The sequence below is a fragment of the Arachis hypogaea genome, chromosome 2 (assembly GCF_003086295.3).
Source record: "Arachis hypogaea cultivar Tifrunner chromosome 2, arahy.Tifrunner.gnm2.J5K5, whole genome shotgun sequence".
Taxonomy (NCBI): domain Eukaryota; kingdom Viridiplantae; phylum Streptophyta; class Magnoliopsida; order Fabales; family Fabaceae; genus Arachis; species Arachis hypogaea.
The window spans coordinates 101,327,195-101,351,587 of record NC_092037.1 but is presented as its reverse complement, the minus strand read 5'-3'; the positions used below and the strand labels follow the sequence as shown (position 1 = coordinate 101,351,587).

Here is a 24,393-nt window from a genome sequence, read left to right as displayed (position 1 = left end):
TTTTTACTTTGCACATACATGCGTTTCCTATCAGTTAGCTGCTATAATAATATGCTATGATTGTTACAGCAACAATAAGGCCCCGATGGAAGGTAAGAATCATCAAGAGTGAATGATGATGGAGTAGTTTCTAATTCTTTCTTTGTCCAACAAAAAGGGGCAGAACGTTTACAATTTTGTCAACTTAACTACTAAATATCTTAACCGTTAATTATAGGGACAATATAAAAAAGGTTTAATTAATTTTTCGTTTTCTATAATTTTATTAAATTTATAATTAAATATTTAAATTTTTTTAATTAAATTTTTACACATGCTTTTAGACCTTTAATGGCATATATTTTAAGAAAAACATTCTTTTAATTTTAATAACTTTTATATAAAAAAAAATAATTACAAAATTAAAAATAGTATAAGAATCAAATTGAAAAAAGTATAAAAATCTAATTAAAAATTAATAAAATTATAAAAAATAACAGAATAAATAAATCTTAATAAAATTGTTAGTATAATTAGGATCAATGAGATCGATTAGCATTATTTAAGATATAACTTAATCAACTCAACTTCGTAAGCAAGAAGGGACACATACGCATATTTATACTAGTAGGGGATGAAGAACTTTATTTCATGACTCAAGTAAAGTGAGACTAACTCATAACACAATATAATAATATATGCTAAACTATACTACTTTAATTAATGACACAAATATAAAAATATATGCTTCTGTATTATTTTTCCTAGTTGGAAAGAACTTCTTCATTATTCTCACTGGATTGAAAAACACTCATTTTGTATTGGTAAAAGATTTTATTAGTGAGTACATTTGGTCTTGAAAGATGTGAAAAGACATAACTCAGCTTGATTTTTTTGACTATCTACACGTTATAACGGAGTTAATATGATCTTCTTGCCATTTTTAACAAAGGAGTATATATTTTTGAAACCATCATGAATAGCTCGAAAATCATATTGCCAAAGATGTCCTAACAGTAAATGACATGCATCTATTGGAATGAAATCACACTACACTTTGTCTTTGTATTTGCTTCCTATAGAAAATTGGACACAACATCGCTTTGTTACTCTAACTTCATTTTCCTTTGTTAACCAATGTAACTTATAAGGATGAGGATGTAACTCGATTGGAAGCTTCAGTTTGTTTATTATATAATTTAAAACAACATTTTCACAACTTTTGCTATCTATGATGACTTTGTAAACCTTCTACTTAACAGTGCATCTTGTGTGAAAGATGTTGTAGCGTCGCTAACTCTCATCTTCTGTTACTCTTGCAGTATTCAAGTTTTGACGAACTACTAAAGCTTTTCCACAATCAGCTGAAACTTCTCCAATAGCATAGTCAACCTCAGCTCGTCTTCTTGCTCCTGAAATAATACAAATTAATCTAATTTATCCTAATTATACTCTAACAAAAATAATAAATAATAACCTTAAATAAAAGTAGTAAACAAATAATTCATCCTCCTTGCTTTTTTTGTCTTTTTCAATTGGACCTAAAAAGGGCCCAGTCCATCATATTGGGTATTCAAGGGTATTTTGGGTCTTGATATTGGGTATTCAAGTTTGACCCTACACAAAGAATTCAAACAATTAACCAACCTTGGTTAATGAACACAAGGTTTTGGATTAAGGTCAGATGCAATTTATCAGGCTTCGGCCCATATAAATACAAATATGTTAATGATACTATGCCTGATTTAATCATTTAACCTAAAATTTAAAAATAAAAAATAAAAATAGAAACTTGAAGTAACTTAAATGTATTACAATAATAAATACTTAAAAAAAACCAAAAAAAGAAAGAAAACTTAAGGGTACTAAGAGAAAAAATATACAAGTAAAATAATAAAAATAAGTAGTAGAGTTGATAATTATATAATATTAAGTCACAAGTTCAACTATTTTAAGAAAAAAGTTATTTAAAATTAATAAATTAATAATTAAACATTACGCATTTAGATGCTGAACCCTTATATCATACATCCTTTTTCTTCAGAAGACGCAGCTCAGCAGAGTTAGTTAATTAGAAACTTAGTTAGTTACAGCAATCAGGGTTTTAAAATCGAGACGTTGAAAGGTAGTTGAGTTAGTTGCTTCATCAAACTCCATATTTTAATACCAAACGGCCAAACTACTCTGCATTGCACCATTTTTTTTTTCGTTTTTTCTTTTTTCTTTTTTACTTTCACTTTCATTTTTTTCCCTCTCTGCAATGCGAACAAACGTCAACACTATTTCTTCCACTCTTTGCTCTTTCTTCGTCGTCACATTTTCGAAAACTGCATCGGTCTCAACGATCTCTTCGATCTCCTCGCTTTCTTCGCCATGATGCGCTCTTTCTGGCGATCTGTTGATCGCTTCTCCGTTCTACACTTCAGGTAAACAACTTCGAAATTTGCGACTTCTCGTTGTTTTTTATTTTTTTTACTGCTTCTGACTTCGGTATGGTTCGATTTTGAGATTTTGACGAATTTTTCACGTGGTGAATTATAGTTGTTCGTGAATTCTGGTGTGGAAGTTGCATTTTGCTTTTTTTGGAGCTCGAACTTGTTGATTATAAATGATATTGTATGGATTTGGCTTTGTTTGGCTTCATTCTGAGATTTTGATGATCCTTTTAGTTAGCGCACTATTTGTTTGTGAGTTTTGATGTGGAAGTTGAGTTTATGAGGATTTTTATTTTATTTTATTTAAATCTGCGGAGCTCGAACTTATTTCTTATCGATGATATTGTTATGGATTTGCTAAGGTTCGTTTTGATATTTTGCTGATCCTTTAGTAGTGTAGTTGTGACTTGGTTGTTCACTTGTGCGTTTTAGAGTGAAAATTGAGTTTCTGTTGTGCATTACAGGGCTTTAGTTGTTTCCACTTTCCAGAGCTTGAACTTGTTTCTTATATATTACATTGTCCTGGATTTGCTTTGATAAGGTTTGATATGAGATTCTGATGGTCTTCTTAGGTAGTGACTTGATTATTCATGAATTTGGTTGTATAAATTGAGTTTCTGTGGTGCTTTATGGGACTCTTGTTACCGGAATTAGAACTTGTTTTTATTAATGCTATTATACAGGATTAAAGAGTCTGTTTTGAGATTTTTGATGATCTTTCTTTTTGGTAGTGACCTGATCTTTTCGTGAAGTTTGCTGTGGAAATTAAGTTTCTGTAGTGCCTTATGAGGCTTTTGTTGTTTACGGAACTTTAACTTGTTTATTATAAATATTGCTGTTGATGATTTTCTGGTTACAGATCCGTAATTGATGAACTGAAGCAGATCAAAGTTGTGAACATGCGTAACAGGGTAACACAAGTCAATTTTATTCTCATTGTGGTATTTTGTTTTCATTGAACAAAAAGCATATTGTGATTATGCATGCTGTTTTATGCAGGAATTAGTGCTGGATTTATTGCAGTCTGTTGTGGAGATAATTACTTATGGTGATAAACATGATCCATCCATTCTTGAGTAAGATCTTGTTGGGAAAATCTCGTTGCTTCTGATCTTGTTAGTATTATCTTGAAAATTTTGAATTTTGTATTTGATTAAATGGTTCAGATGTTTCATGGATCGCCAAGTGGTTGCGGAATTCGTTCGAATGCTTGATATCAGTGAAAATTCAAGAATTGAGGCACCGTTACTTCAGTATCTCAGCATAATGATTCAAAACATGGATAATGAACATGCAATTTGTAAGACTGTTAGTATTTCTTGATGTTTCAGGCTAAGGTCATTAGACTTTAGAGTTTTACCTATTGTTCATACATTGTTAGGCATGAAATAGTTGTTTGAGTTGAAAACTTTAATTTTTTAATTGAAGATCTTTAGACCCATCAATAGTGTGATGCACGAGATCTTATGCTATGCGGAAATGTTGTCAAATATGGCACACAGAATCCAGATGGTCTGTTGGTACTTTTATATTATCGACTGGTATGTCTTAGGCTTCATACTGGTACTTAATCGAATGTGTTGTGCTGACTTTGCATCTTGCAGACTATTGTTTCAGCAATGGTTATATTAATAGCATCATTTTGCATCCGTATGAACTTGATGGGGGAGACTTGGCTCCATACTATGTGTCTTTTCTAAGGTTGTGTTGCAAGTTTTATGTTCTAAATTTTCTCTCCTCTTTCTTTTATTAGTGAATCACATAAGGGTGTAAATTTTCTGATTCTGATATTTTTTTTTTCACATGGTTTTATGTTTGTTGTTATCTTTTAATATTTATTCTAAAAGGAGAAACTAACTTTTGGTTCATTTCTTCATTCAGGGCCGTTAGTGGTAAAATAAACAGAGACACACTTTGCCTTCTTGTGAATGTACATGGGGTAGGTCAAAACTTGTAAATATGATGGTTTGTTGCTGTATATTGAGCTAAAATAATTGTCTTCTCACTTTTGAATAGGACAAGTGAATAATGAATTCATCCTTTGTTTTGTTGAATTTACTATGCTAGAGTAGTTTTGAATTACACACGTTTAGAAAGCTAATGTAATATCATTTTTGTTGAGAAAGATATCGGTTAAAAATATATGCAGTTCCTATCTTGTATTAGTTATTTGTTGAAACCAAAGCACGAGAAAGCAATCATTACCATAAATTCGTGGTGGAAGTGGAAAATTTGCTTGTTTTCTCTGGCAAAATTCAGCATGATCTTCTTTGATGCATTATTCAACTGCAGGATGCTGTAGTTTCCTTTCCCTTGTACACTGAGGCTCTAAGGTTTGCTCATCATGAGGAAAAGATGATTCAGACAGCAGTACGTACAATAGTTCTCAACATCTACAATGGTATACTGCTCTCGATCTGCTTCTAAGTCATAAGCATGCCTTAGTGCTATGTTTACAGTATTTTGGGTCTTGGTTTGACAGTTAGTGATGAGATGATCTATAAATTTATAATGACGCCACCAGTTTCAGACTACTTCTCTGTCATGGTTGGCAGATTACGAGAAATGTGTATTCTCTTAGATGCTTTTCTCCATGAAAAAGGGTATAATCATTTGTTAGATATTTTTCATTAATTTATATATGCTTGAGTGATTCCGATTTCTAATGATACTGCCCTTTATTCAAACAGGGATATGGACACTCAAAAAAGAAGAAATGGATTGATTCTTGAATCTGATAAAATTATTGATGAACTATACTACTTGAAAGACATTCTTAGTGTTGATGAGCCTCGATTGAATCAATTGGTTACTGAGAATCTCCTGAATGGGCTAGTGTTTCCTGTACTATTCTCATTACCAGCTTCAATGAATAATAATGTGAGATCTGAGAACTTCCTGCTAATTAGTTTACTCTAATTACTGTTTCCCTCTGGTGTGGTATATCATTGCTATATCAACTCTAGTGTTAAAAGTTGTTAATACTTGATATGAATTGATGATAATTGATAAAACAATTCTCTAACTTGTGAATGTTTGAATATATATCATGATATACTGGGAATTTCCCACTTGGTAATGGTATGCAGTATTGATTTTCTTAGAATCTGCTTGCATAGAGAGGATAAAAATAATGTCTTCAGATTAAGAACAGAATCCCTTCATACTCTTAAGGAGCTACTACTTTCAATATTGCAGTACTAAAATATAGTCACTCACTTTTTTAGTTTAGTTGAGAGAATTCTTTACAATCATAATCCTCCCCTCTCCCCCCACCACAAAAAAAAAAAAGAGGCTTAGTTGTCTGGCTCTTTTAGTGTGTTCAAAGGTGAAGTGGACAAAGGACTTTGTAATAAAAGGGAAGGAAATCTGCCTGCTTCAGCTGATCTTGCTAGTTGCTATACTTGAATTTATATCCATGATTTATTTCCACATGATGCGCTGATTCAAACAATATGTTCTTTTACCCAGGGCTCAGATTTATCTGCTATCACTTCACTATATATCTTATCACGTCTTCTTCAAGTCGTTGGGGGAAGAAGCATGATTAACAACGTGGCTGGTGTTATCCTGTATCATTTTTTGAACTTAAATGCGAGAACTCTGAGCGAAGGGAACGCTTCTGATAGCTCTAATGAAGTTAAACCATTTTCTAAGTGCCTGAATGAAGTGGAAAAGATTATTTCTTATGCTCCTGAGTCAAAAGGAGATGGAAACATCAATGGGAACTATCTGGATTCTCTTTTGGAAGATTTCAGGACCAGAGTCAATATTAGTTGCTTGAATGGTGATATATGTCCCAAAAGGTTGTTTCTTTTTTCTTTTTTCAAAGTTGAAGGTGGAAGCATCCCCTGAGGCAGTTTGTTTATGCAACATCTAGTGCATCTTCTTGATAACTATAACTATAATGAAGTAACAACTCTTGCAGGCAAGGAATACTTGCATTTGTGTTTTCTGAGGATCAATGCCTACTGTTAGCTTCTACATTTCTCTTACTTATTCTGGCTGAAAGTAAAGGTAGTCTTATTTTATTTATGTATATACCCTAGAAGTTGTCTTTCACTAAGCGATTATGTTATTTGATGTTGCTTTTCATGCAAGTTTTGCAGATCTTGATAGTCTATTAGCTCCAATGATTCGGCTGTATCAGACTCAGGATGCGATGGTTAGTATAATTACATTGATTTGAATTTGATCAGGAGCACCCACAATCAAAATGGCGAATACTTATACTGTTTTGCATCTATTACAATAGTATATCCAGGATTCTCTATATTTGAAAGCTGAAGCCAAGGTTTTTCCTTTTTCCTTTTCCCCACTAAGGGTTTTTTTTTTCTGTGTGTTGTCGGTTTTTTTTTTTTTTTGGGGGGGGGGGGGGGGGCTGCAGTTGGCCGTTACATATATTGGTATATGTTGATGGACTTGGGTTAACATTTTTTATTGCTTTTAAAGGTAGCAAAATATTTCTTGGTAAATATATCTCTAGTTCAGGAACATGTAAGTACTTAAATCATTAATTAAGAAAATATGGTTAGTCGTTAGCACCAATTTGAATATGTCAACCAGTTATGTAGTTAATTGTTCCCAGACTGAAAATGTTTTTACTTGGTTTTTGTTTCATGTGATTTTCTTTCATCATTTAACGGAAACCTGCCGTGCATTGTACAAAATACATTATATAATTGATCAACTATCAACTATATGATATAGTTTTCATTCTTACCTCTATTCAATGCAGACAAATGACACATCGACTTCAAAGTCCTTGGATGCAAGTATCTTCGGTGGATTTATGCCTGAGGTATATGTTTCCTTATTATGGTCAACAATTTAATCTGGTTATCCTTTGAGTTTTACTGTCATCGTCATCGTCATCGTCATCACCTTGAGTGTGCTTTTAGATTTGTCAAAGATGGTTCATAGCATTTAAAATGATAACAAACTTATCATGCCCTTTTTAAATTTGACAGATTTTAAATGCCTTGCTTAAGGTTTTAGCCTTCCAGGAATCCCACTCCCCAGAGATGCTGTGGCATGCAGGGTGGTGCTTGCAAAAGCTTCTTAACTTTTGTAGAGAAGGACTTGATGATGATAATCTCCTCCTATTCAATGTAAGATTTCTAAACTGTTACTTCTGTTCACAGTATTGGTAGTAGATAACTAGATATATTTTTCCTATCAAAAGTATGTCCAAGTGAAATTGATGTTTTGCATCAAAGATGCATTCGCTTTGGAATTGCTGTATACATTTAAACTTTCTAAAGTTTTATAGTTTCTAGTTTCCATGAGCAGACTGCATATGATCACTCACATGTACATTTTCTGAAAGAACTTGATGGAGTTTGGTTTGATCATATTCCGGATATTGTAAGAAATGAATGGTCAAGCTGTACAAAAGGTATTTGTTACTCTTCTTACTGAGGTTGATCCTGATCCATCTTTGTTGGGTAATTTGTCTTTTGGATTAGTTCAATAATTCTAGTATATGTTTAACAAAACTGAAAAAGAGTGTATGCATATTTCCTAATTAAAAAAGGACAAAAGAAAGGTAAAATTCACATTGAACCAATGAAATTTTCATTTTTAGTAGAGTGCAATAGCATCACTTAATCTAGGTAACTAACCCTATTTATCCGGACTAGGCTTTTGTTGTTGTTTAATAACTAAAAATAAATCTAATGCACATCCTTCATACATATTGTATGCAGTTTTGGAGCAATCTTCCCAATATAAAGATCCAATATTTATGTTGGAACTTGTTCTTCCCCAACAATCCACCAATGGTATATTACTTCTTTATGTTCCCCTCGTTATATTGAATTGTCCTGAGCACTGATTTCATAATGTGTAAATGAATTGTTTTTTTCACAGGTCAAACATCTTCCTGTTTTGCATGGCAAAAGACAGTTGATGCAGTGAAGGTGTTCTAATTTATTCTTTTAAATTGTCTTTTATGGATGATTTCTCTTAAATTACCTAATGCTCAGAGATGGGTGTCTCTTTCCAATATGTTTTATTTTCCAAACCTTGCTCTTGAGTTTTGTCTTGTTTTTTTGAGAGTATCCTTTACTGCAAATGTTTCTTTTCTTGTTTTCATGGCAGTTTATGAGTTTTCCTGTTTTATTAAATATCTTTTACTTAGTATTTGGGTTGGTGCTGTTAAATATGTAAATTTGTAATGCTTTTTATTGGTTGTTCTTTGAAAAATCTTGAATGGTAATTCTGATACCAATTATTTTTCTAGGCTTTTATTCTCCACTTTCAGCTGAAGACATTTATTTTCGAACGTGAGTTGGCAGAGAATCCATTGATTGCCATTTCTAGCAATGATTCTGGAGTAATCTGTTCTTCAAATGTTTCTTCTGCTAGCTTTGGGTCTAATGTTTCTTTGGGTAGGCATCGTTCTGTTTCAACTTGTTTGTGCCTCTGGCGTCATGTCTCTTTTTCATTCTCTAATGCTGACTACTGCAGAATCTGGAATACCTTGTACAATTGCATTTTCAAATGCCGAAATTAGAGATGTATATGTAGTACCAATGGTGCATAAGAATACCGGAAAATTGCTTCTCACAGAGAAACACCCATTTCGAAGCCGGCATGGGGTAGTGATAGCAATTGCTCCATTGGCAGGGTTATGTGTAAGTCAATATCTTGATCAAGTCATCATGTTTTGATTTATTTGTTTTTTCAGTCATTTGCCTCTTTATCTGTTTCACAGCCAACAATAGATAAGGATCACCCCTCATGGTTGCATCTTCGAATAAGAGAGTTCAACCCCAAGTTGTATGCAACTAAAGCCAAAGGAGATCATTTTAGCATGCCTGATCATTTTGTGGATGGGAGATGGACCCTTGGTTTCCCAGATGCAAAAGCTTGTAAGGATGCTCATTTAGCCATTCTTCGCGAAATTACCAAGCAGAGATCAGCTGTGGAGGCCACTCTTGCTCCATTACTTAATTATGATCTTGGATTAGCTGAAGAAAACAGAGAAAAATAAAGTTGTGATGATGAGTGATTGTAGGTTAGTTTACATTCCTCCCTTGTCTTATTACTTCTTTTTATAAATTTTCTTTATATTTTGGCTTTAAATGTATTAGTCTATAACTGCACATGTTATTAATGTACATAATTTTGTAGTGCTTAGTATGTCTTAGGTTCACAGACCAGTACATGTAAATCTGATTTCATATAGAGATGTCTTTGTTTTGAAAATGAAAACATGTTTGGTGTATATAAATTGAGTAAGTTAGCATAGAGTTTTAGAAATATGTCTCGGCAATCGAATTGAGAGTTATTGTTTAGGTATAAAACTCCTAAATCATTAGTCAAGAATGACATGATTAGAAAATGGCCTTTTGCCACGGTTTAATATAAGCTTTTCTAGAATATGTGAAGATGAAGTGAGTGGGGCCTCTCTTAGCAATTAGACCGGCGAAATCAATAATTACACAGGGGCTACTCTCTATGCAATTATGCATGATATTTCCCGTTCCCTAAAGTGTTTACTCTTTTAGAGATTTTTAAACTTTTCCTTGTGTTTGTGTGTGGTGAGGTACACAATTCATTTTGACAAAAATAATGAACTCGTATTGATGAAATTGCTGATAATTGCCAATTGGCGTTTATTGATTATTATGTCTTCAAAGCCAGATAAAATTAGGTTCTGAATTTATACCTTATAGCATACTAAACCACTAATATTCCACAAGAAATCTGCTTTTGAATGTTAATGAAATAGATGGTTTTGTTGAAGAATATTAATCCTACATTTGATGTAGGGAAAATTCATTTAAATTAATACTTAAGAACTCAACTAGCTAAAACTTTTCTAAAGATTAGAATTTAAAATTGTCCAACATTAAAATTACAGACAATACCGAATGTTTTGGGTATATAAGGCTGTCATATTGAACACTTTTAGATTCACCCACCACAAACCCATTATAAATATAGTACTAGTCTATACCCTGGCATGAAATGCCTAGATTTGCTTCTTCTTCTCTGCGGTTGTGCGCAGATAACACGAGGAAGAGTAATCATTTGTATTCCTAATGATGCTGGCCTTTTAAATTCTTAATGGAGCACAAGTTTGTTTAGTGCAGTGCAGATATATATGAAGCATAAAATAACGAGAAACCTTTTGGAGAAAAAGAGTGAGTGTATGGTACGTAATTCCCATCACCTTTACATTAACAAGGCTGTCATGTCAAAATTAGGGCAACTTTTTCCTCCCCATTCTAGCCTTTAAAGCTGCCCACCCTGCCCAATATATAATATAACTATTAACTAATCTTTTCCCCTTTTCCCTCTCTTCATTCCCTTGGATATTGCTTTCAGCCACATGGCCACGTAGAAGGCCAAAGATGCTTATTTGAAGGCTTAAAAGCATAAAAATGAGCGACCCTTTTGAGTAGATAATGCCATATTTTGCTTTTAATATTGCTTTATGGTATTAGAGCGCTTTACTTTAGCCAAAAGTTGATGATGAGAGTATATTAATTAAAATTGTTTAAGGAAAACTCAAATGAAATTGTGTTTCAAGAGGGGTCTTTGATGGTGAAAGCAGAGAAAAGCTAGTCCTATAGCTTTCGCTTTGCCTCAAATCTCATGGTTTTCCAAACACAAAGATTTAGCATCAATATTTATTAGGATGCCTTTTTTGCAAGACAATTATCCTTTCCATTAAAAAATAATTAACCAAATGAGAATACTAATTAGTATAAGGAAAATTGAATCCTATAATAAAGTGTAATAGCAATATCTAAAATTAAGTTAAAAAAAAAGGCATTTCTGTAAAAGAATAGAAGTAAACCGTTATTGGATTTGGTGGGGGAGAGAGAGAGAAGTTATGAGCTGTGTTTCAAACTCCTAAGTAAGTGTACATATTCCTCTCTCTCTCTCTTGGTTCAAACACTCCTTTTCTAGCTACCATAGCCGAGTGCTTTGCGTTCAAATAATTTGGTATCCTTTGTAAGTCTTTTTAGGCCAACAAAGTTACAAGAGACTTTTTGACTACAAGCCTTGGCTAGTTAGTAGTTACCTATCTACAGTAAAAATTCTTCTGCTGCATGCATCACTGATCAAGCTAATGTAGCTTATTATAACAGATTCATTTTGGATTTGGATTTGGATTTGGAACCTATTTAATTCTAATCACACACTCATTGTTGTGCTAGTCACGTGCAATGTAAATAGTGATTAGTGACCATGCACTAAGGGCTGCGTGCTAGCTGCAATAACAGGATATTCTCAGGCATTTATTATTTCTAGAATAATGAATTTCAACCCAGTTATATTTCCATCTGAGACATGTAATAGTAAGATTTTTCTGGGATAACAATACTTTTAATAAAAATGGAATTTCAAAATTATTATCAGTTTTTACAATTATTTACTTTGCAGAAACTGTTTTTTCTTAAACCAATAATAGGCAATTCATACGATGAGTAAGTTTATCTGATTTCCGTTGCCTTGAATTCAATTTTTCGTAATAAAAAAAGAAATTTAGGTTGACTACCTTGATAGAATCCAAACTTTAAACTCTAAACATTATAATTTTTCGAGTTGACTACCTTGATAATTAGGTTCAGATATATATGGTGACTGAAAAAAACTAGTGTATATATATAATTTTGTGCAAAGTTTATTTAATATTGCCGTCACTGATTTATCGATCCCCAAAAGTGACGTTATGTATTTTGGTCCTGTCAAAATATGTATCATGTGAAAATGCTGATGTATATGATGCTGCATTCATACCTTCTGAGTTTCCCATTAAGAAAAAAAAAACAAAAAAGAAAAAGAATTTAGAGGGTTTTGTTTCTTTTCTTCTCTTTCATGTAATGTTATTAGTGACTCAAATATATATTAACTCTTCACTGATGCACACACATTATTGATATTTGATACGTCATGGGACATTGTATAAAACAAATAAAAGGTAGAAGAGTTGGATAATTGAGGAGTGAAAGATAGATGTATATGTGTTGTGTTGTTTCGAAAAATATGCTCTCTACTAGGAGTATTTCTTTATGAAATTTCTATGATTTCTTTTTCGTGAACACCAAGATAAATAGATAGATAGAAGGTATCGAGAGCACTCAGTGGATGCTATATGTATTTTGCATGCCCTTCTCTACTTTCTATGCAAGAATTGAAAAAAATTAAGACCTCCGGAATTTAATTTAATTAATGGACACAACTATCTAAGAAATCTACATACTAATATGCCCTCACAACTGTAAGTGGATCATGAACATTTAAATATATTATAGACACGTTTTGAAAGTAAGATTAATTTTGGGGTATGATGATGATCATTCCTAAAAAAAGAAAAAAATAATAAAATAAAAGACCGACTATTTGACACTGAGAAATTAAAGTATAAGCTAATTGAATATACAATAATATAATTTTACATACACATTAGTATTTGTGTGACTTCTTGCTTTAATTAGTAGTTTTCTTTCTCATGCATATGTTATTACTATGCATGCAAATAAATAAGGAGCAATTCACTGAATTGAGTTTTTTATATAATGTTGTATGTGGTCCTTATATTATTCCGAAATTGTGTATATATGTGCATAAGTCAATGTCTCCAATAATAAATAAATAATAAAATTTCTGTACATTAACGAAGTTCAGAAAATTGAAGTCAATCATGTCAGGATCATTATAGTATTAAGCTTGGATTGGATAGATATAGTTGTGAACTCGCCGCACGTGTAAAATTTTCTGGTTTTTATTTTTGTTTGATTATTGTTACTGATCCCAATTCAATATGACAATATGTCGATTTAAATAATTTAATACAATATTGGATGTATGAAATATGAATACACTTTTTGTCGCACTATTTATTTCCAAAATTTAATTTATAAATATAAGTACATACATATACCACATTTTCACTTTTATTTTCCATTGAAAACTAACCCTAGGTAATATTTTATTTTGAATTTAACTATTGAGAATATGAGTAAATAAATATTAAAACAACAAAAGAGAAAAATTAATTGGATCCAATGAATCTACCTACACAAATACCATTGACAGAGGAAAAAGAAATTCCCTTTATTATAACATTTGTGGTGCTTCTTGGCCATAGTCTAGCTAGTTCTGTATATATATTTTTCTCTCTGATCTCTCTCTATATATTCTTTTATAGTATTTGAAAATGATGAATTATCATGAGCCAAAAAAGAACATAACTTTTTGAAATAAATGGAGTGTGTGTCGAGGGGACACCCAACGAAAAGAGAATGCAAGGTCATAATAATAATAATAATAATAATAATAATAATAATAATAATAATAATAATAATAATAATAATAATAATAATAATAATATCATGTATGTATGTTCATATTTATATTTAGCTATATAGTACTTACAAAAATTAAACTTTAAATTTCATTTAGATAATTTAATGGAGTATCAATGCTAAATGCAACTAGTAATAATAACATAATGAAGTGTATGTATGTAACAAAAATCCTAATGTTGGTCTTAATCACCATGCAACATACATGACATGATCCATTATATATAGTTTAATTAGAATTTGGATATTTAATAATCGTAATCCAAAGTAAAGAAGGGACCCAAACAAGAACACTTTATTCCCTTGCTTGTCTTTGGGTCCGGAAGGAAGAAAATAGTACACAGTTCCCGATTCCTTCACCAACATATAAGATTATAAGACCATAGAGAATTAGAGACCCCTCTCCTCTTTTCAGGTCCTCGGTTTTTGGCAGACTCCCATGAAAAAGATGTTTCCTTTCTTCTCTTTCTCTCTCTAATAGGAATATATGGTAGCTAGAAGGAGCGCCATACTTTATTAACTTTAGGTTTTATTTTTACTATTATTATTATAGTTTATGAATATTTTCTCTTTAAGCTGTTTTGGATCCACTTCCACTTGTTGAGTAGTGCTTCATAATTAATTTGATTATTGTAATATAGTATTACTTATTAATTAGTGAAAAAATTGAAATCCTATAAAAAAAAAGAGGGGGGGGGGGGAGAATACTAAATATAACATTTGAAAGATAGTTTTGTTGAAAAATAAATTACTAGCAATAAAAAGATAATTATTTGTTTGACATAAATTAAAGATTATTTTTCATTAAATTGTCGATTATACTTTATTATGAAATTATTTATCACATCCTTAACTGTAATACACAAGCTATTTTGTAAAAAAAAATACAGAAATTATTTAACAAAAGGAAAATGTTTGGTAACTAAAGAAAATTAGTCAAAAACAGCGATAACTTGCTTTATTTAGTATTCATTAATTATTATTAATTATTGTGATAATTAATTAATACTAAATAAGATAAATTTTGGCGTTCTTTTGTCTCTCTAACATTATCGTTAACAAAAAATTGATAGATAAAAATATTACTGGAGATTTATCGATCAATTTATTGACGAACACAAATTCATAAGTTAGAAACAAAAAATTCGTCGATAAATTTGTTGGTAATGTATTTTTTAATTGGGTTAATTGATGATAAAGAGAAGTAATATTTTAAATATGTTAGACAAATTAAATATCCAATAATTGTCTGGTAAATTATTTTGTTAGTGATGAAGAGATCTTCAAAGACTATTTTATCAGTTCATGAAAAGTTTGCATTCATATTGAGTTACACTCAACAATTATTATTATTATTGGTTTGAAGATTACTTAACACCTACCTAATGACCAAAAAAGAATAAAAAGATTATTTTCTTTTGGGTCAATGAAGAAGAGTAGATTACTTAATCGTTAGTGCACCTTGCATGACTTAACTTCCTTCCCACACATATGATGAAAATAAACAAATAAAAATTTATTTGTTAACACTTAACACTACTATGCATAAAAGAGAAAGTGCCCCACTTACACATACCAAAACTTTTTTACGAAATTTGGTGAATGAGTGTGCATGAAAGAGAAAGAAAGAAAGAAGAGTGAGTGAGTGAGCAAAGCTGAGTTTGCCTTTGATACTGATGCATATTAGTCTCTGCTTGTCAGCACATGCAATCCACTTTCTACAACAAGATCCACTTTGGACCCCCATTTTACCTCCCCAACAAGAAAAGCACATCCACACACCACTCTTCTCCTCAATTTTAGTGTTCCATTATTTCAATTTTTCTTTATTCACACCCTCATCACTTATTGAAAAATAACTTAAACAAATACTAAAAAAATATTATTTACATACTTAAATTAGTGTCTCATTTCGGATATATATATATATACGTATATTGGATAACTTTGACTACAATATACTTTTATTTATCATACACATTATTTATTATTAAATAGTTTAATTACTCTGTTGGTTCTTATAGTTTCGCAAAATTTTTAATTAGGTCGTTATATTTTTTTTTTCTTTTAATTGGGTCCTTGCACTAATTTTTTTTTATTAGGTTCCTCTTAGTAATAATTGGCTTAATTGTATAGAGACCTAACTAAAAAAAAATTAGTGCAAAGACTCAAATAAAAAGAAAAAAATGTAAGGACTCAATTGAAAAAAAAAATTAGTGCAAGAACTAAATTAAAAAAATATAGGGACCTAATTAAAAATTTTGTGAAACTATAAAGATTAACAAAATAATTAAACCTTATTAAATTTAAATTAATATTTTAATATTTATTTTTATAATATCTCTCGATTTGATGAATTAAATTTATCATAAATCTAAATTTTATTTAAAAAGTCTATTATTAGTCTCAGTTATTATATACAAGGTAAAATTTAAATTTTTTAATATTTATTTAAATAGACGAATAATTTTGACAATTTGATTAATCCAACTCAATGAGTTAATTTTTTAATATATAATAACTTAAATATGTAAATACTATCCTCTTTAAATTTCACACCTCTTTTTTCATCTTCTCCTTTTCTCTTTCTCTCGTTGGTAGTTGTTATCTCTCTTTCTTAGTCTTTTAGACCAAACCATCATCTTTGTTCATTCATATATTCTAGAGACAAGGTACAAAACAAAAACAAGGCTTCTTCGTGGAAGGAATAATTATTGAATTATACTCATCCACCATTTATAATATTATTATTATTATAATTATTAGAGACTATATAGCCATAGGGATATATAGAGAAACCTCAAAAAAAAAAAAAAGACCTAGCTTCCGAAGTTCCCAACTATAGATATCGGATACCAACCAACACTTTCATTCTTCAATATAAAGTTCCCCATACTCCTACACTCTTCTTCCTTTTTCCTTATATATCTTCGTTTTCCCAATCAAAATTAACACCACCACCTCAAACTAAATAATAAACTCTTTACTATTACACTATTTTTCTCATCCATCACCAAATTCGAAACCACCATAGTTTGATCGATCTCTCTTGGTCTTAAGATCCTCCTTTTAGTTTATGAAAACGTTTTTCATTTCTAAGTAGATAGATTCTTTTTGGAGATGAGAACAGGAAGTTGTTCTGTGCAACAAGGGCTAACCCCAGAAGCTGCAAGCATAGTGAAGCAGGCCGTGACGCTTGCAAAGCGTCGCGGCCATGCTCAAGTGACGCCACTTCACGTGGCGAACACTATGCTTTCAGATTCTAACGGTTTATTAAGAACAGCTTGTCTCCAGTCTCATTCGCACCCTCTTCAGTGCAAGGCGTTGGAGCTCTGCTTCAACGTTGCACTGAATAGGTTGCCGGCTTCAACCTCGAGCCCCATGTTGGGCAACCATCACCACCCCCACCACTCCCAGTGTCCTTCGATTTCAAACGCCATGGTAGCTGCTTTCAAGCGCGCACAAGCTCACCAGCGACGCGGATCCATTGAGAACCAACAACAACCGTTGTTGGCCGTGAAGATTGAGCTTGAACAACTCATAATCTCAATCTTGGATGACCCTAGTGTTAGTAGGGTTATGAAAGAAGCAGGGTTTTCTAGCACACAAGTCAAGAGCAATGTAGAACAAGCTGTTTCTCTAGAAATATGCTCTCAAAACAACAACACCAACAACAAGAATAACAACAAGCCAAAGGATCATAAAAGTGATGGAGATGACAACAACAACAACAACAAGGTAGTGTTGGATCCGGTAAGAGATGAAGATGTTTCAAGTGTGATAGATAATTTGGTGAGTCAAAGAAGAAGAACAACCGTGATTGTTGGTGAGTGTGTGAAAACTCTTGAAGGTGTAGTTAGAAGGGTGATGGAGAAGTTTGAGAAAGGACAAGTTAGTGAATCCCTTAGAGGTATCAAGTTTCTACCTCTTTCTCTTTCTTCCTTCTCAAATTTTTCAAGATTAGAGGTTGAACAAAAGATTGAAGAGCTTAATAGGAGTCTTGTTAATAACAATAACAATGATAGCAATAAAGGGTGTGTTTTGTATCTTGGAGATCTCAAATGGGTTTTTGATTATTATAGAGACCAAGGAATGAGTAGTAGGGTTTGTTATAGCCCTGTGGATCACATGATAATGGAGATTGCAAAGATGGTGAGTAGTAATAATAATAATAATAATAATGGAAGGTTTTGGTTGATGGGTATTGCAACTTTCCAAGCTTATATGAGATGCAAAAATGGACATCCATCAATGGAGAATCTTTGGGGTCTTCACCCCATTACAATCCCTGCTGGAAGCTTGAGTTTGAGCCTCATCACTGACAGGTAATAATGATGTTTGGTAAAGTTAGATATTATTAAGTTTTATCTTTTTCTTTTACATCGTTATAGTAGAAACTCAGGTGCAGTCGACTTTACGTGAAGTTGATATTTGAGAGTCGTTAAATGATTTGACTGATTTAACTAAATTTTTATCTAACGGCTCTCAAATATTAACTTCACACGTACGTGAGTTTTAACCATATATTATATATATAGTTGTCTCTTTAAATAGAATTTTTGAATTTGTATAATTTGGTTCAATAATCTTTTCCATTGTCCATCTCATTTTCCAAAATTAATCTTTTTAAAATTAAAAAAAAATGATAAATGTTGAGTACATGGTAGTTGGTACATATATAATATAAATATAAAAAGATTTCTTCTATATCTAAGTCTTTTTTCTCTCTTCTTTTCAACTACTTTCTTTATTGTAGGAAAAAAACAATGGCAAAAAAAAAAAAAAAACTCTGGTTGAAAGTTTTTTCATTTCAATTTTCATGTCTAAAACTAGTATCATGTGTCAGTCATCATGCTGTTCCTATCTTGTTTGATTAGAAATTTAGAATTTCCTAGAAAAGAAATTTTCCTTCTTTTTCTTTTTTTTTCCTTGTCAAATTATAACATTATATTGTGACAATGTGTTTTTCTCTTTTGGATTGGTCAACTTTTTTTCCATTTTTGTTGTTACTATTCAAAATGACTTTAAGAAGTGGGAAAAATAAATGAAGGCACTACACTAATTTGATAACAATAATCTTATCATCATTATTATCTTCTTTTCTTTCTTTCTTATTATTCTTCTCTTTTTTCCTCATCATAGTGGTCTACAAAATCAAGCAATAACAAACTCTAAAGCTGACAATAGAACTAGCTGGCTATTACTTGATCAAGAAGGAAGAGGAGGAGGAGTGAGGGGTGATATTAGTAATGATCTTGGAACCTTCTTGGAACCTTCTTCTTCTTCAGCTAAGGTAGTTGAGAACGAAGTTCGAAGCTTGCAAAGTATGAATAGTACTTGTAACAGTGATTCTTCAAGTTCTCTCCTTCCTGCATGGCTTCAACAGTACAAGAATGAGAATAAAGGACTCTCCTCTTCTAATCATCAGGTCTTCATTTCATCACAACTCAAACTTCTAACTTCATCATCACATGAAAAAAAAAACACACATTATAGCATTGATTTGATTTGATATCATATTATATTATATTATATTATATTATATTATATTATATTATATTATATATAAAATTTAGTGAAAACTCAAGTGCAGTTGACTTCACGTGAAATTGATACCTGAGAACTGTTAGATAATTTGACTGATTTAACTAAATTTTTATCTAACGGCTCTCAGATATCAACTTTACGTAAAGTCCACTTCACGTAAAGTCGATTATACCTGAATTTTCACCATAACATTTAGCTTTTTTTTTAATTTTTAATGTCACCTACCTAGCAATATTCTTATAAAGTAGTAACACAATTTAACCATTATAATATGGTAATTAACTTAAGTTAACTATTTTGTCTTTTACAATATTTTAGACAATGATGGTAAAAATTAATTAAATAGGCTTATTACTTAGTATAAAATTTTCTTTAATTTGTATACTTTTTAATTATAGTAAAAGTTTTGCACCTAATTATAACTTTTGATTTATATATATATTATAACAGGATGTTCAAGTGGGAGAGGTTTCCAAAACTTGGAACAATGCAACTCAAAAACAACCCTACACTATTTGTGATCAAACTCTCACATTATCATCACCTTCTTCATCCAATACTTCTGGTGTTTTTTCCTATGATCACCACCAAAATCCTAACAATATCAACCATATTTGGAATTTAGAAAATCGTAGTAACCGCAATCACAGCCACAGCCAGAACCACAATCAGAATAATGATAAACCCGCTTTGCGAGTTTACATTAGCAACAAAGAAATTGTAGATCATAGTCCATTAACTATCTCACCATTATCAAATCCAAGTTCTTCAAACCCTAATTCCACTTCTTCAAGTGGTGTCATGGAAGCAATGGAGTATGTGAACAACAAATTCAAAGAGCTCAACTTGGAGAATCTAAAAACCCTTTGCAATGCTTTGAAGAACAAAGTTCCATGGCAGAAAGAGATACTACCCGAAATCGCGAGCACCATTTTGCAATGCCGTTCCGGAACAAGGCAAAGAAGGAAAGGAAATAACAACAACAACAATGTGATGATGAAAGAAGAAACATGGTTGTTCTTCCAAGGTGTTGATCTTGAAGCCAAAGAGAAGATAGCAATGGAATTGGCTAGGGTTGTTTTTGGTTCATCAAAGGAAAACTTCATCTCAATATCAATGAGTAGTTTTTCATCATCAACAAGAGCTGATTCATCAATTGAGGACAACAATTCTTGCAGGAACAAGAGATCAAGGGAAGATCCAAGTTGTAGTTACATTGCGCGATTCGGGGAAGCAGTTTGTTCTAACCCTCATAGGGTTTTTCTTGTTGAGGACATTGAACAAGCTGATTATTTCTCTCAACTTGGTTTCAAGAGAGCAATGGAGAGAGGAAAGGTTGAAGATTCAAATGGTGAAGAGGTTTCACTTTGTGATGCTATCATCATTTTGAGTTGTGAGAGTTTTAGTTCAAGATCAAGGGCTTGTTCTCCATTGACAAGACAAAAATCTTGTGAAGGTTCTTCGTCAAGAGAAGACAACACTAATCATAATAATAATAATGATAATGGTGATGGTGTTGCTACTTTGGAGGAGATAAGTCCTTGTGTTTCTTTGGATTTAGATTTGAATATTTCCATTGATGATGATGAATGCAATGATGATCATGATGATCATGGATCCGTGGATGAAATTGGACTTCTTGAATCTGTGGACGGAAAAGTTTTCTTCAAAATTCAGGATTTGTAATGATTACAAGATCAATGTCAAGATTAGTGTCTAATCTTTTTTTTTTTAATTTCTAGGGTTTTTTTTCTAATGCTTTTTATTCATCATGTCTATGTATTGATCTCAGGCATTTATTTCCTAGGGTTAGGATGAAAGAAATTGCATGTCCTTTTTTTTTTCTTATAACTATGTAACTACATGTGTAAGTAAGTAAATTATCTTTGTAATAGAAAGGACTTAACATCCATTTATTTTTAAGTGGAAACTCAATTACAGTTGACTTTACGTAAATTTGATATTTGAAAGTTATTAAATGATTTGATTAATTTGACTAAATTTTTATCTAACGGCTCTCACATATCAATTTCACGTGAAGTCGACTTCACCTGAGTTTTCGCCTTATTTTTATCTAGCATAAATTATTACACTTTTTCTTTTTCAATTTGGTGAAAGCTTGATGTGATTTAACATCCATTTATATCCCTATTTACCAAATTTGTGTTATATTTATAAAAATATTAATTGTTATATTTCATAAAATACAAAGTTTTCATGAATTATATTATTACGTTAACATTAAAGGAGATTAGTTTATATTTTTTAAAATATCAAAATATTAAATTAAATATAACTGAATCTTAAAAGGGGTTAATTAGTATGTATATTTATCTAATCTTTGTATTTTAAAATGTGATTCATTATTCTTGAAATAAGTTATGCCAAAAGTAGCACCTATAAAGTGGTATGGGCAGGACCTCTTGCTACTGTAGTAAATGGTAATTATCACTATGTATGATTGTTAATTACATTGCATTAAAAAAAGTTATGCCACGCACTAATAATGAACACATAAGTATGTAATATAAAAAATAAAAATGGGACAAAATAAGAAAAATAAATTAAAGGCTGATATATCAGTAATTATTTTAAAATTTTCATAATATTTGTTATAAAAATGTATTAAAAATAAATATAGAGAATTCACTTTTTTAATTATTTAACATTAGTCAATTTTTATTGTAAAATTATTTTCTAAACACTTATTTTTTAAAAGATTTATATTTAAAATTTAAAATAGAAAATAGTTTCAAAATATTAGCTAATTAAACAAAATTATTAGCTCGCTAATTTGCAAAACAACCATTATTTATGTACATGCAATTACCCTATGCATACAGGCATAAACAATGATGCACCACCATTTTAATCTCTTCTCTTTCATTATTTTATATAATATATGTGTGCGTGTGTGTATTCCTGTTTTTGGGAATATAGTTATACAAAGGATAAACACAAGCAGCAGCATGCTTTCCAACACTACATGAAGAAAAAAGAGCTATTTTAATATTTTATTTTTTAATATTATAATTAAATGTTAAAATATAAAAATATAAATGTCAAATTTTTTATATTTTTTTATGAATAATTTGACTGTAAAAAATTATTTTTTAATTTTGACATTTATTTATTTTTAATTTATTTTATTGTTTCTCTTTTTTTTTTGATTTTATCAATTTTGACATCACACTTTCTCAATTTGGGATCATATTATTCATTTTTTATCTTTAAAATTTTAATTTATTCTTTAATTTCAAGATTTCATCTCATTTTTTGTTAAAAATTTTTGTTGATAATATTTTATGGTCAATAAATATCACAATAAATAATATTTTTGACGGTTAATAAGTATTATAGAAAATATATTCTCAAATTTTGTTAACAAATTATTTTTAACAGTCAATATTTATCAAAATAAGATTTAAACTTTTTTCACAATTACTTATATGTTAAAAATATTAATTTTGACAAAACTTTTATTAACATATTTTTATAGTTAAAATAATATTAAAATTTATTTTTTTTGATAAATTTTAATTTTTTTTTACACGTATAACCCTAAAAAATAATCTATATTGTTGTAGTGGAAGTTAGGGAAATGAATTACAAGTCATTTCTTGCCTCAAATGAAAGTTGGTTGAATCACAGAGTTCACTCAAACATAGTTGCCTCATTCATTAGATGATATTAGTCGTTATTAGTTATTATATATGTTAAATTATACAAACATTTTATATATAAAAATGTTATGCATATGTATATTAAAAAATAGCTATTAAATTTGTTATCATGTATTTATATATATGTAATATTAATTTATCTTTAATGTATATTATATACGAATTACTTATTTAATGATTAATTTTATATATAGGTAGCATTATTATTACAGATTTTTTAATTAGTATTGAATTTCTCGTTGGATTTAAAATTTTTAAATTATAATATCTATATCTATAATCTATACTATTAATATATAATGTTTAGTATATTAAAATATATATCCACAAATTGATGGACCTTAATTATTATATTGATCATAAACCCTATCTATATCATTATCTATTTTAGTTTTCCTACATTAATTGATCATAAACCCTATCTATTTTAAATGTAACATATTCGATCTGTTTGATTTTCTTTTTCTCGGACTTTTTCTTCAAGAAAACCCTTTTTTCCTTTCAAATTAACAAATTTCCATATATAGATAGATAAATAAATAGAGATAGATAGATGATTAATCGTTAAGATTTAAATTTTGTCTCTGTATATCCTTTTTACTTATTCCAAATGTGTCCTGTAAACTGTCCTAGACCAAACAAACTTTACCTGTGCTAAATCATACTCTTTTAAATTATTTTTAAATGTTCAATTAATTCTTTTAAGTGTAATTTTATATTGATATTAACAAATATCTCTTCCCTTCCGATCCTTTCCCTAGATTAATGCACATTATTTATTTCATTGGGAGATTCTAACACTAGAGCAGGTGTATATACTTCATAAAGAAATGCATCACTGATTTTAAGTTGATTTACACATGCATAACTTTTGGTTAAGATTAGTACATTATATGTTATTAGAGATATAATTATTATGTGTTTTTTTATTAATTTAAATATTTAAGAATAGTCATATCATAATATAGTATCAGAATTTTTTGTAATCGAAATATCTAAAATTTGATACTTATTATTATCTCCTTGAAAAAAATAGTATAAAATAATAAAAAAATATATACAAAAATTTAAACAAACCGAAAAAAGTTTCTTATTAAATTCGATTCAGGTTAAATATAATTCTAAAAGAAAAAATATTGCAGCATAAAGCCAAAAAAAATGTCTATATAAAAATTTAAACAAATACAAAAGATATTCTTATTGGTATTAATTTAAAGTTTTTAGAAAAAACGGTAATATAACACTATAAAATGATAATATATAGTGATATGTTGAATTACGATGGCAAAATAAATAATTTTTTTATAACTGAATATGAGAGAATATAGAAATGATCATATGAATTAATCTCATAATAGAATCCTATAGCATGTCAATAATATAAGTGAGTTTAAGAATTATTGAGAAATATTTTGATTTTGA

At 30.2% G+C, this 24,393-nt stretch overlaps 2 protein-coding genes across 8 annotated transcripts; both read left to right on the top strand.

Annotated features, from left to right (window-relative positions):
* The first annotated feature begins 2,030 nt into the window (after positions 1-2,030).
* On the top strand, positions 2,031-9,626 carry LOC112757982 (protein TRANSPARENT TESTA 9-like). 7 transcript variants are annotated; one of them, XM_029293686.2, is made up of 21 exons: positions 2,168-2,405; positions 2,521-2,595; positions 3,274-3,325; positions 3,414-3,490; positions 3,581-3,714; positions 4,019-4,115; positions 4,296-4,353; positions 4,707-4,815; positions 4,897-5,017; positions 5,105-5,294; positions 5,886-6,220; positions 6,343-6,431; positions 6,524-6,579; positions 7,153-7,215; positions 7,385-7,525; positions 7,707-7,812; positions 8,123-8,197; positions 8,286-8,335; positions 8,659-8,806; positions 8,886-9,052; positions 9,106-9,626. In XM_029293686.2, exons 2-21 carry the CDS (start codon positions 2,588-2,590, stop codon positions 9,409-9,411), a joined length of 2,382 nt encoding a protein of 793 aa, XP_029149519.1. In that variant the 5' UTR covers positions 2,168-2,405; positions 2,521-2,587; the 3' UTR covers positions 9,412-9,626. The 7 variants fall into 7 exon arrangements, with proteins under 7 accessions (XP_072062627.1, XP_025662320.1, XP_029149517.1 ...); XM_072206526.1 differs by lacking the exon at positions 2,521-2,595 and having other exon boundaries at positions 2,031-2,405; positions 7,421-7,525; XM_025806535.3 differs by lacking the exon at positions 2,521-2,595 and having other exon boundaries at positions 2,031-2,405; positions 9,133-9,626.
* Positions 9,627-16,284: 6,658 nt separating this feature from the next.
* On the top strand, positions 16,285-21,244 carry LOC112757975 (protein SMAX1-LIKE 3-like). The gene is made up of 3 exons (XM_025806525.3): positions 16,285-18,066; positions 18,884-19,169; positions 19,739-21,244. The coding sequence occupies exons 1-3, from the start codon at positions 16,862-16,864 to the stop codon at positions 20,972-20,974; spliced, it is 2,727 nt and encodes a 908-aa protein (XP_025662310.1). The 5' UTR covers positions 16,285-16,861; the 3' UTR covers positions 20,975-21,244.
* The last annotated feature ends 3,149 nt before the right edge of the window (positions 21,245-24,393 follow it).